Source organism: Doryrhamphus excisus, chromosome 8, assembly GCF_030265055.1.
Source record: "Doryrhamphus excisus isolate RoL2022-K1 chromosome 8, RoL_Dexc_1.0, whole genome shotgun sequence".
NCBI classification, from domain to species: Eukaryota; Metazoa; Chordata; class Actinopteri; order Syngnathiformes; family Syngnathidae; genus Doryrhamphus; species Doryrhamphus excisus.
The window spans coordinates 10,299,228-10,313,024 of record NC_080473.1 but is presented as its reverse complement, the minus strand read 5'-3'; the positions used below and the strand labels follow the sequence as shown (position 1 = coordinate 10,313,024).

General features: G+C 41.0%; 1 protein-coding gene across 3 annotated transcripts in view; it reads right to left on the bottom strand.

The window, feature by feature from the left end:
- The window catches only part of kcnab1a (potassium voltage-gated channel subfamily A regulatory beta subunit 1a), a 68,681-nt gene that overhangs the window by 17,177 nt on the left and 37,707 nt on the right, over positions 1-13,797 (bottom strand). For all 3 annotated transcript variants that reach the window (XM_058079719.1, XM_058079718.1, XM_058079720.1), the window contains exon 2: positions 8,704-8,747. In XM_058079719.1, the coding sequence (XP_057935702.1) occupies positions 8,704-8,747 (44 nt within the window). The remainder of the gene's footprint in view (positions 1-8,703; positions 8,748-13,797) is intronic.

Here is a 13,797-nt window from a genome sequence, read left to right as displayed (position 1 = left end):
TGGGAGGAAACCGGAGTACCCGGAGAAAACCCACGGGGAGACCATGCAAACTCCACACAGAGATGGCCGAGGGTGGAATTGAACCCTGGTCTCCTAGCTGTGAGATCTGCGCGCTAACCACTCGACCGCTGTGTAGCTCCTAATTTACTCATTCATTCATTTTCTACCGCTTTTCCTCACAGGGGTTGCTGGAGCCTATCCCAGCTGTCTTCGGGCGAGAGGCGGGGTACACCCTGGACTGGTGGCCAGCCAATCACAGGGCACATATAGACAAACAACCATTCACACTCACATTCATACCTATGGACAATTTGGAGTCGCCAATTAACCTAGCATGTTTTTGGAATGTGGGAGGAAACCGGAGTACCCAGAGAAAACCCACGCATGCATGGGGAGAACATGCAAATGCCACACATAGATGGCCTAGGGTGGAATTGAACCCTGGTCTCCTAGCTGTGAGGTCTGTGCACTAACCACTCGACCGCTGTGCAGCCCCTAATGTACTTATATTAACCAAAATATAATATGACCATTTTTTTTCAAGAGACGTTTTTGGTAGAAAAAAAATTCTTAGCTGCTTGACTGTTTTGGTCGTAACACCTTCCAACTATTTGATACCTTGCCCAAACTTTGAGAGCATTTTTCGACTGCTGGTTGAATCCCTCCAGGTCATTGCTGTGTGAGTGACAGAAAGAAAAGCTCTGACTTTCTTGACACCACCTGTTGATATGTATGTATAAATCTCCGGACCTGAATGCCTGGCTCTTTTCTCTCTGTCGACTTCTGTTGCCCTGAACTGTCATCAACCCACGGGTCGCGGTGACACAGTTAGACACATGCTCGCATTACGACACATCAGTGTCATCGGTTCCTCAGAGGTGTAATTTAACTTGCAGATGACGCTATTGGATTTGTTGTTGTTGTAGCACTAAGCAGATGAGTCCTGCTGCTGCCAACATGACTGGAGAGCCGCTATGCACAACAGAATTTGAAGTCGACGGCTGATGTGAGAAACTGTTGAGATCAGTAACCATGGCGATCTTACTAAGTCTCATGTATATACACAGCCATTACAAAAACACATACTATATATATGTACATATACTGTAAAATGTATAGCATCTACATCCAAGTGTGTGTGTTCAGTCAGCCCTTTAAAGCTGTTTCCAGTGTAGTGGAATTATAATCACTGCTGCGGAAGTCCAGCCGCTGGTTTGTGTCTGAGTGGGAGGCTCAGCGTGGGATCAAAACTCTGCCGAGCTCAAGTGTCAAGGCCACTGCAAATATGGGATCACCTTTTTTTTTTCTCTCTTGGATTAGAAATTGAATTTCCATGAATGACAAATGCCTGGAAACTGCAGGTGGAAAAGTGGTTGGTGGCTGAAGTTAAGGTTGCTATGCAACAATAGTAAATCTGATAACCTTGTGACGCTTCTTCCTGCAGCAATGCAGCATTTAAAGTAAACATTTAACTACATACATACAAAGTGTATTAAGATGGAATGTTGTTTTTCGGTTTTATTTTGTTGTTTTTTTATGATGGACTACAGAAGTCTGACTGAAAAAACATTCTGACCGATTGATGCATCAGAGTTAAGGTCGTTATTTTCGGTTGGCATGGAAGAGCTTTTGGCAAAGCATCCGTAATCTCAGGAAGGGGGAATGCAGTGCGTAATATTTTACGGCTGCACGGTGGACAAGTGGTGAGCTCACAACTAGGAGACCCGAGTTCAATCCCACCCTCGGCCATCTCTGTGTGGAGTTTGTTCTCCCCTTGCACTCACTGTCAAGGCGGGAGATGGCAGTAAAGGCTTGCGAGGGAATTTATTAGCATTATTATGATTATTATTTATTAGCGATTAATCACGATTAAAAGTTCGTAAATTAGCATTTCACAGTTGTGAGCGGCTGCACGGCGACCAAGTGGATAGCGCTGTGGCCATCCACTTTTTAGTTTGACTCAGCATCTCCAGCTTTACATAAATTTATTAGCATTATTATGATTATTATTTATTATTATTAGCGATTAATCACGATTAAAATTAGCATTTCACAGTTGTGAGCGGCTACAAGGCAACCAAGTGGATAGCGCTGTGGCAATCCACTTTTTAGTTTGACTCAGCATCTCCAGCTTTACATAAATCTATTAGCATTATTATGATTATAATTTATTAGCAATTAATCACGATTAAAAGTTCGTAAATTAGCATTTCACAGTTGTGAGCGGCTGCACGGTGACCAAGTGGATAGCACTGTGACCAAGTGGATAGCACTGTGACCATCCACTTTTTAGTTTGACTCAGCATCTCCAGCTTTACAGATGCCATGCCTGACCTGTACGGTTCATTCTCTCTTGGTAAGTGCGCAGGCCTCACAGCTAAGAGCCCTGAGTTCGATTCCACTCTCGGCCATCTCTGTGTGGAGTTTGCATGTTCTCCCCGTGCACTCACTGTCAAGACGAGAGATGGCAGTAAAGGCTTGCGAGGGAATTTATTAGCATTATTATGATTATTATTTATTAGTGATTAATCACGATTAAAAGTTCGTAAATTAGCATTTCACAGTTGTGAGCGGCTGCACGGTGACCAAGTGGATAGCGCTCTGGCCATCCACTTTTTAGTTTGACTCAGCATCTCCAGCTTTACAGATGCCATGCCTGACCTGCACGGTCATTCTCTCATGGTTAGTGCGCAGGCCTCACAGCTAAGAGACCTGAGTTCGATTCCACTCTCGACCATCTCTGTGTGGAGTTTGCATGTTCTCCCCGTGCATGCGTGGGTTTTCTCCGGGTACTCCGGTTTCCTCCCACATTCCAAAAACATGCTAGGTTAATTGTCCATAGGTATGAATGTGAGTGTGAATGGTTGTTTGTCTATATGTGTGCCCTGTGATTGGCTGGCCACCAGTCCAGGGTGTACCCCGCCTCTCGCCCACATAGTTTAATGTGGTTTATAGAAGTCCTATCATCTGCAATCAAATTTACTGACTATGGTTAAAAAGTCACATTTGGTCTCCGAAGATCAGAAGCTAGGTGGATAACGCTGACTAGCTTGCTAGCTTCCGCCAATGTGAGGCAAAGTAGCAGCCAGAGAAGTGGAATGGCAATGAGTTTGATAGGTGAGCAATCAGATACACTGGCATTGATTGACTTATCCTGTGACAAGCTGTCATCAGTGGACTCTATTGACATTTTACAGACTTGAGTTTTGACCTTCAAGGTAATAAGGGACAAAGTGCGTCCCTGGTCACCATTGCCATCATTTCTTAGAATGGTCAGGGTCTTCTAGCTCATCAAAATCGGAGTCCATATTGGTGTATTGCGTTTTTGGTGAAAAATCTGGGTAGGCATGAAGCACGAGCATCGCTATTTATGACGCTCACCCCACTACAAAACAAGACGGGAACATGGGGAATGAGAAGTTGGGTTTGAGTTTGGTTACGCATGTGCGTCTGTGTACTGCGCCGTCATTCTTCCTAACACACAACATCCTTTTGGTCCTATTTCTGGGTGTGTTGCATGACCCTGTCTACTGTACTGCCTCTTCAGTTTCTATTGATTTCTCCAAAACAACACTTGAATCACAATTGACTCCTGAGATTTTCTCTGTCTTGTCTGCCTTTTGTCTGCTGCTTTCGGGATGTGGACAGAACAACATTGGCAAAAAATAACCCAGGTTAAAAATACACTATTTGTCCAGGTTGAAAAACCCAGTTATGTTTTCAGAATGTCTTCCAAACCAGATTGCCAACCATTTGTGGGGCCAATGTGAGGAAGGAGACAATTAGAGCAAGATAATCTGCAGGAAATGATTTTGTGCTGCCTTTTTGGACTATCAAGGTAAAATATTTCATGCATTCATTTTCTACTGCTTATCCTCACGAGGGTCGCGGAGGGTGCTGGAGCCTATCCCAGCTGTCTTCAGGCGAGAGGCAGGGTACACCCTGGACTGGTCGCCAGCCAATCACAGGGCACATATAGACAAACAACCATTCACACTCACATTCATACCTATGGACAATTTGGAGTTTTTGGAATGTGGGAGGAAACCGGAATACCCAGAGAAAACCCACGCATGCACGGGGAGAACACAGAGATGCCCGAGGGTGGGATTGAACTTGGGTCTTCTAGCTGTGAGGTCTGTGCGCTAACCACTTGACCGCCATGCAGCCGTAAAATATTTTTTAAAAATATTATTATATATCTATACTAATATATTATTATGATATATAATAAAATAATAATATATAACATAATATAATATATTATATAATTATATTATATCATATATACTATTATATACTAATATAATATATTACTAATATATTGTTATATACTAATATTATTGTATTTATATATACTAATAATATAATTATTAGTTATTATTAGACATTTCAACCTTTTCTCATTATATTATGCCTTTTAAACAGTAATTTTTTTAGCCTATATTGACATCAGAGTAGAAGGTGTTTGCAGAGCTGGGATGTCCGTCCTCTGAAAGAGTCGTATACAGACAGGAAATTTGAAAGCTAGAAAGTATACCAGCATGATGAAAACCATCCTGCATAGTGCCAGTGCCCAATAAGTCCATCCCATCTGGTCTTGATGACTTCAGACTGGTTTCCCTGACATAACACGTCATGACGGTTCTACAGAGACTTGTGCTGGCTCAGCTAAGACCTTAAGGCCTTTAACATCAACCATCCCTTTCTGATGAGTGAGAAGCTGCTCAGGATTGGTGTCAGCTCATCCACTGTTAGCTGGATTACTGATTACTTGTCTGTCAGGCCCCGGGTTGTGTGGCTGTGTTTTTTTTTCGGGGAAGCAGCACCAGCTAAAAGGACATAAACCGGATGGACAAAATGAGCTCCGAAAGCCAAACAAGTTATCTGCACTCATTTGGAGGCAGACAGGAGGACACTGGACACTGTCCATTATGGACAACCACACCCACTCCATCAGGGCGACTCCTCCAGTTCCATTCCCACAGTGAACGCTGCATGACTTTATCCTTTCCAAACAGTATCCAGCGCTACAATACCTCATCTGTTCGTAAAAGATCATTAGCAAAGTGTAAAAAGGATTATTATTATTATTATTACGAAATATGCATACATGCACAAAAAACGGGACAATAATAACCCGGGCCAGAAGTGCTGATGGCGGACTTCATGAACTTATTCATTGATTTGTGTGCATGTGTCCCAAACCAATTAGCAATGCGTGTTGACGTCACAGTGAAGCAGCTGCCTGATGGATTTGCGGCATTGTGCTGAGAGTTCCTATTGATTCCCTAATAACCTCATTATATATCCACCACCCCGTCCTTCCACCCCAATTTGACTAAGGATTGCAAATTGAAAAAAATAGCGTGAGTTGCTAGAGAATATTTGACGAATGCATCTATTAAATTGTGTTCTATCTCTATGGAATAAGCAGTTTAAATTGTCAAAGATGCAAATAGCCAATAGAGTAAAAGTGAACAGAATGATAATGGGAAAAGATTTATGTTTAATATTCTGTGCTGCCTTTCTAAGAAAAGCCGATAACGAGTCTTTCAATAATTGTTTATTTCTATTGTATAGCTTTTGTGTATACTGCATATACACACATACCGTATTAATACAGTATATTCTGTTCTGCTCTGTAATTGTACTTAAAAGCATGTTAGAATGAAACTTTCAATGTGATCTGCTATATTGACACTGTAGAGTCCAAGTTTATTTTTTTGTGTCTTATTTCTTATTTTTTACATCACGGAAGGGCGTTCTTTGCCGAGACTTGGGGAAAGGTACTCACACATATTTGTGACGCGGCTTACGTCAATGTCCCAAAAAAGCAATAGCAATGTCTACAAAAGCAATATATTCCCACTTTTTTAAAAATGTAAAACGCAGTCAGTGCATGGATGCTTAACCTTTACAACATAGTGTACTAACAGTTTTTAGTAGAGCACATTTCTTTATTTGGATCAGGGGTGTCCAAAGTGCGGCCTGGGGACCACTAGCGCATGAGGTTTGCTTTTTATTGTGCGTAGCACATAGTACAACTATAATTCAATAAAACGCTCCATCAGAAATGTGGAAAAACACTATAATACCGTAAAAAAATGAATTTCTATTGTATAGCTTTTGTGTATACTGCATATACACACATACTGTATAAATACAGTATATTCTGTTCTGCTCTGTCAGAATGAAACTTTCAATGCGATCTGCTATATTGACACTGTAAAGTCCAAGTTTATTATCTTATTTTCATTTTATGTCTTTTTTTTTTTTTTTTTTACATCACGGAAGGGCGTGCTTTGCCGAGACTTGGGGAAAGGTACTCACACATATTTATGACGCAGCTTACATCAATGTCCCAAAAAAAAAGCAATAGCAATGTCTACAAAAGCAATATATTCCCACTTTTTTTAAAATGTAAAACGCAAATTGTTAAATAGCTCATAACACAGTCAGTGCATGGATGGTTAACATTTACAACATAGTGTACTAACAGTTTTTAGTAGAGCACAATTGTTTATTTGGATCAGGGGTGTCCAAAGTGCAGCCTGGGGACCACTAGCGCCTGAGGTTTGCTTTTTATTGTGCGTAACACATAGTAATGGTAATGGTATTATTTCATTTGAACATGCATCAGATTACAATTGAGTGCATCACATAATCAGTTCACAGTTCCACATGTCCAAAAGGAGTAGGAAGAAGCAAAGCTTATTAAATCCTACCCCTCCATCTGGTACTTTTACAATCAGTAACTGTTACATTTGTTCACTTCCTGCTTTCCAAAATACAGTTTGAGGGTTTTTTTTTTTTATTTTTTATAATGTACCTCGTAATGGGTACCATAGTGGGTACCATAGTATAACTGACTGGTTCAAGACTCTTCATCCTTGTATTTAGCAAACATCAACTGCTTGTATTGTTTCTTGAATTGGCTCATCGTTGTGCATTGTTTGAGTTCCTTACTCAATCCATTCCATAGTTTCCATTTCAATCAATTCCATAGTTGAACTATAATTCAACAAAACACTCCATCATAAATGTGGAAAAACACTATAATACAATACAAAAAATACTTATTATTATAATACTATATTATTATTATAATACTATACTATACTATTATAATACTATATTATTATATTATTATTATACTTTATTTTGCCTGCATACTAAATGTTGTCACGCTCTAAAGTAGACACTCACTGTCAAGGTCACAACATCATTTTCAGACATGTTAACTGATGACAGTGTGTGTGTGTGGGAGGGGTGAAGTTCAACCGTGTGGCTTCTTCCCCTTAGCAGTTTTTGGGAAGTTCAGTCAGTCAAGGGCACTTTAACCGACTATCCTTCAAGCGACTAGTCCCAATTTGCATAATTTGATCTATTGAATGATTTTTTTTGCGGACAAGCGGTGTTAATTGCTTTAACGCTAAGACTACTTTGGGAGGATATGACTTGAAACGCATTATTGCTCAGTTGTAAGAGATTCTATTTAGTCATTCAATATCACACACACGCACAACCATGCACGGATTGATCTTGGCAACATCTCTTCCATCTTTCTCCTTAGCCCCTTTCTCCTTGTCAGCATCATGTCCGCCCTAGGCGCAGCATGTGGCAGACTGCCGGCATTAGCCTGACCTTTTCTGTACTGCGCAGCTCCGTCACTTTGAATGAGAACTCTCTGACTACATTTGAACTACTTTAGGAGGAAACAGCATCGAACTGGTATGCGAGACACCTAGGTAAAAAGGTAGTCGGAAAAGGACCAATGACTCTGATTGGTACGATTTTTGAACCACCATCCATCTCTTTTCTATGCCGCTTATCATCACTATACCTATGGACCTATGGACAATTTAGAGTGGTCAATTAACCTAACATGCTGACATAGCATGTTTTTGGAATGTGGGCTGAAGAAAACACACAGGATGCCTAAGCAGAAAATCGAACTCCTGACTGTGTGGCCTACATGCTAACCACTCGTCCACTTTGCCATTATTAATTTTTTGTTTAATTTCAGGGCGGCACGGCGGTCGAGTGATTAGCGCGCAGACCTCACAACTAGGAGACCAGGGTTGAATTCCACCCTCGGCCATCTCTGCGTGGAGTTTGCATGTTCTCCCCGTGCATGCGTGGGTTTTCTCCGGGTACTCCGGTTTCCTCCCACATTCCAAAAACATGCTAGGTTAATTAGCGACTCCAAATTGTCCATAGGTATGAATGTGAGTGTGAATGGTTGTTTGTCTATATGTGCCCTGTGATTGGCTGGCGACCACTCCAGGGTGTACCCCGCCTCTCGCCCGAAGACAGCTGGGATAGGCTCCAGCACCCCTGCGACCCTTGTGCAGTAGAAAATGAATGAATGAGTGTTTAATTTCACACTAGATGGCACTCCAGTGTATGTGTATACAAGCATTTAAAAGTTAGTTCGATCAATTTTCATAAAATGCTAATTAATGAATAAAGGTGTGTGTATATTGTCATGTCACAGTAGATATGTTGGTTTAATTAGAAACCTGCCAGACTTTAATAGTCAAACATTCCCAGGACTATTGTGAGACATTTTAATTTTACTGAGTGTAATTTATGTGTTGTAGTAACTTGCTTACATTGCAGCGTTTAGTAGTTATGGCTAAACAAATTTCCCACTGACTGAGACATTAAAGAAATGAAGGGGAAATGGTGTTTACTTACCAAGTCCGAGGCATGACACTCTGAGTCCTGACTTCCCCAGGTTCCTGCAATAATGACATCGAAAAATAAATATTTGAGTTACATTTTGTGTGTATAAAACTTTTAAAGCTAATAAATTTGCACTTTTTATTTCTTCTTTTAGTTAATTTTTTAATTTAGACCTCCATTATGTCTCCCAAATTTGTGACGGACACATTAAAAAAAGTAAAAAAGTAAGAATTGACGTGAAATTAACTCATTTAATAACAACAATGTAGTTATACATATTTATAAACCCGAACGGCCAATCTTAACAAAATATTTTTACATTTTGTAATACAAAAAGCCAAAATAGGTGATGATGCAGCTCTACACTAATGTATTTCACTTTAGAGCAATTTTCCAACCATAAACACGACCACTAGGTGGCAGAAGTGCATTTTATAAGACCTCGGCAGGGATCACACATGAGTGCAGAAGGTTATGCATTGTTCAGTTACAAAAGTGAAACTTGTATGTAGTTCATGGTGTTATATTTGTAAATAAATTGTTATTTGGATGTAAAATGTAGTTGTTTAGATATTTGAGCTGTCACAAAAGTAAAAAAAAAATATCTGTGTCAAAGTGAAAGTAAGGCTTGAAATGCAGTGATGAGTTAGCAGCGTATAGTGGTTGCATCATTGAGACTTCCTTTTCCCAATAAACTGGTCTCTTCCTTCTTTGCAACGCCCCTTTTGGGTGTGCAAAACTGTTTTTTTACTCTATAACTTAGATACCAGGGTTCAATTCCACCCTCGGCCATCTCTGTGTGGAGTTTGCATGTTCTCCCCGTGCATGCGTGGGTTTTCTCCGGGTACTCCGGTTTCCTCCCACATTCCAAAAACATGCTAGGTTAATTGGCGACTCCAAATTGTCCATAGGTATGAATGTGAGTGTGAATGGTTGTTTGTCTATATGTGCCCTGTGATTGGCTGCCAACCAGTCCAGTGTGTACCCCACCTCTCGCCCCAAGACAGCAGGGATAGGCTCCCGCACCTGCGGCCCTCATGAGGAAAAGCGGTAGAAAATGAATGAATGAATGAATGAACTTTGGTATAAGTTCCAATTTAAGTTCCAAGTTCCAATTTACATGACAGTCGTAGGAACGGAGCTCATTTGTAATTTTAAATACGGCCTCTCAAAACCCCTCAAGTGATTCATTCCGGACATGCAACTTCAGTATCATTCAATATCGTAATGGTTACTTTGCCATCTATAGGTAATGAATTTTGAATGATGCACTCAATCCCGTTTAAAATAACCACAAGACATGAGCTCTTTAGCTAAGCCGGCCCACCAGCATCGTCGAGGCAGTAAAGAGGAGGATGATTTGTAGCAACACGAAGTGTTTATGACTTAGATGCCAACAGTTTTTCACAGTATCCGTGTGAGTATGACTAACATGTCCTCCCTTGTTTGTGTGGTTTTCCTTTGGGTACGCGGTGAAGTGAAAGTGAAAGGAAGATTCACAGGTATAATTTGGTGGTAAAGCAGACTTCAGTTTGAAGGGTCTTGAATCAGGCTGTTATCCAGGTATGTATGGCCTTTATGTTTTCCTGATGAACTCGTACCCTGCATTGTTCAGCTAGAAAAATCTGATGATGGATGGGGGAGTGACATCAAAGAGGATCACAGAGGAGATGAGACAATGACGCAGGAAGGAAGAAAATAAGATTCCCCCTCTTGGGAGATGCGGTGAAAAATCATCATCTCCCTCATTTGTAATCTGTCTCAAAAGGCTCTTTTAAACACTTAAAGGCACACACAACCACGTAGCACACACACACACACACACACATATTCTGAAACACACATTGATGTAACCATCCTGGCCCATCAAATATTTATTGAAATTTTAAACCCCTGTCATCACTTTTCCAAACACATCTAGCATAACAAGGCTTCTCCCTCAATGAGGCTATTCATTTCCACCTAAACATGTTTTCATTTGCCGGATGACGGACAGGCTTTACTTTCTCTCATACTTTCCATAGTAGTATCATTGGCTCGTCCAAAAAAAAAGTCATTTAATCATTGAACCTTTAACAGCTCTTTATAAGATGCTGCATACTAGAGGTGTAAGAAAATATAGTTTCGGCGATATCCCATGATACTGTATCGGTATTAAAAAAGTATGATATTGATATTTTTAGGCATTTATCATAGACTGTATATGGTATTTATTCAAGGTTCATTCATTCATTTTCTTCCGCTTTTCCACACAAAGGTCGCGGAGGTGCTGGAGCCTATCCCAGCTGTCTTCAGGCGAGAGAGGCGGGGTACACCCCTGACTGGTGGCCAGCCAATCACAGGGCAGATATAGACAAACAACCATTCACACTCACATTCATACCTATAGACAATTTGGAGTCGCTAATTGACCTAGCAGGGCGGCACGGCGGTCTGGTGGTTAGTGCGCAGACCTCACAGCTAGGAGACCAGGGTTCGGTCCCCGCCCTCGGCCATCTCTGTGTGGAGTTTGCATGTTCTCCCCGTGCATGCGTGGGTTTTCTCCGGGTACTCCGGTTTCCTCCCACATTCCAAAAACATGCTAGGTTAATTGGCCACTCCAAATTGTCCATAGGTATGAATGTGAGTGTGAATGGTTGTTTGTCTATATGTGCCCTGTGATTGGCTGGCGACCAGTCCAGGGTGTACCCCGCCTCTCGCCCGAAGACAGCTGGGATAGGCTCCAGCACCCCCCGCGACCCTCGTGAGGAAAAAGCGGTAGAAAATGAATGAATGAATAATTGACCTAGCATGTTTTTGGAATGTGGGACGAAACCGGAGTACCCGGAGAAAACCCACACATGCACGGGGAGAACATGCAACACTCCACACAGAGATTGAACTCGGGTCTCCTAGCGGTGAGGTCTGAGCGCTAACCACTCGTTCACCGTACAGCCAAGATACCAACATTCATTCATTCATTTTCCACTGTTTTTCCTCACGAGGGTCGCGGGGAGTGCTGGAGCCTATCCCAGCTGTCTTCGGGCGAGAAGCGGGGTACAGCTTGTGCCCTGTGATTGGTTGGCCAACCAATCACAGGGCACACATAGACCAACATTCATTCATTCATTTTCCACTGTTTTTCCTCACGAGGGTCGCGGGGAGTGCTGGAGCCTATCCCAGCTGTCTTCGGGCGAGAAGCGGGGTACAGCTTGTGCCCTGTGATTGGTTGGCCAACCAATCACAGGGCACACATAGACAAACAACCATTCACACTCACATTCATACCTATGGACAATTTGGAGTCGCCAATTAACCTAGCATGTTTTTTTTAGCATGCCGTTTGTAAAATGTGTCGTGCCTGAATAAAGTATTCGGGAAACACGACAAATCTGCTTAGCGAGACACCATGAGGACCTGCCGCTAGCAAGCAATGCGAAGGTCCTTTTGTATACTACAAAAGTAGTACTGTGATATTGCATGTATTTTGTTTTTCAAATTGATATCACTATTTTGTTAAATAATGGTTATTTCAAGCATGCTAAAAGGACTTTTTACTGATGTTAGTTACTTTGTTCCACAAAAATACTGTTCTGATGGTGGATAAGTCAGGGACTGTATACTCTTTGTATACAGTATACAGTACTGTATACTTTTTTCACAGCTAATAGAATGTGAACATTTGAGTAGGATCTTGAGACATAATTTAATTTATTTGTTTTTTTTTGTAAATTTAAAGTTGGATGTTAAAGCTTTATTTATCCAAATGCTACACTTTAAGTTTTTACAGAGAAAAGTTTGTGATACAGCATAACATACTGTTCTAATCGAATAAAAATATGTTTAGTAAGTGCATATTGCTGGTGTAATTCAGTTTTTTCCAGGAAAATAATCTTTAACTACAAGAAAAACAAAAAAAAAATTGCCTTGTTAACAGTATTGTGATATATTGTGATATATCGTATCCTGATACGTATCGTATCACCAGATTGTTGCCAATACACTCCCCTATATATTCCACTATTAAAAAGTCAATAAAGCATATGTCAATAAACTGAGTAATAATGTCAGAATGCCAGGCCAGTGTTTCCGTTTCATAAAACGGACGCCGCCCACTTGAGATTTACTTTCATGACCGGTTTGACTCTGAACAGAGCAAAGTGAGCCCCAGGAGACTGTGCGACACACTTCTCCATCCATTGGAAAACAGGCTGACAGAGTGGGACTCCACGCTGGAGGCCACCTGAGCTCTTCATTTTAGACTCGACACAGTTATATTTGCCTCAAAAATTCGACTGCAACACTGTTCTTCATTGGTCACGTTCCTCATATTTCCTGACCAAATCAAAATCCAATATCTTTTAATTTTCTCCACAACAAACAAGTCCCCTGACTCAAAAATTAATTATTTACTTTCCTGCCTCCGATTTGTCTGTCATTATATGTAACAGTATAACAACATAACAGTCTAACTCCTGGTGTCAACAACACTAAATTCATCACACAGCAACTTAACACTCCAAGTATACCCTAGAAATAGCCACTGTGTCCGTTTCTGTTACCACTGCCACCCATCCATCCATCCACTATTTTCTATGCCGCTTATCCTCATTAGGGTGGTATGCTGGAGATGAGGGGTACACCTCGGACTGGTTGCCAGCCAATCACAGGCCACATATCAATCATTCACCCTCACATTCTACCTAAATCAATGACAGATCAATATCACAGATCACATAAAGTATACATAAAATGCAGTAATAATGTCATTATCTGCAATTGGCTGCAGACCACTCCAGGGTGTACCCCGCCTCTCGCCTATCATTTAAATTCCAGTGACAACATAAAATATTTGCCTAGTTAAGCATTATTTAATAATTGGGACACCAGCTTGACAAAAAACAAAAAAACAAAAAGGAAAGTATGTCTGACAGTGATAAAATGCAACACTCACAAATCAAATGAAATATGCTGGAAACTGATAACAGACACATTTTAGGTGATTAATCATTCAGCAGCTAAAATAAACAAAGGGACGCTGGATGGATGACATATTTTCAGACACCATGAGAATCCATGTTGAGTCAGCTCCACATGCACCAGTCCCCAATAAATAAAAACCGCACC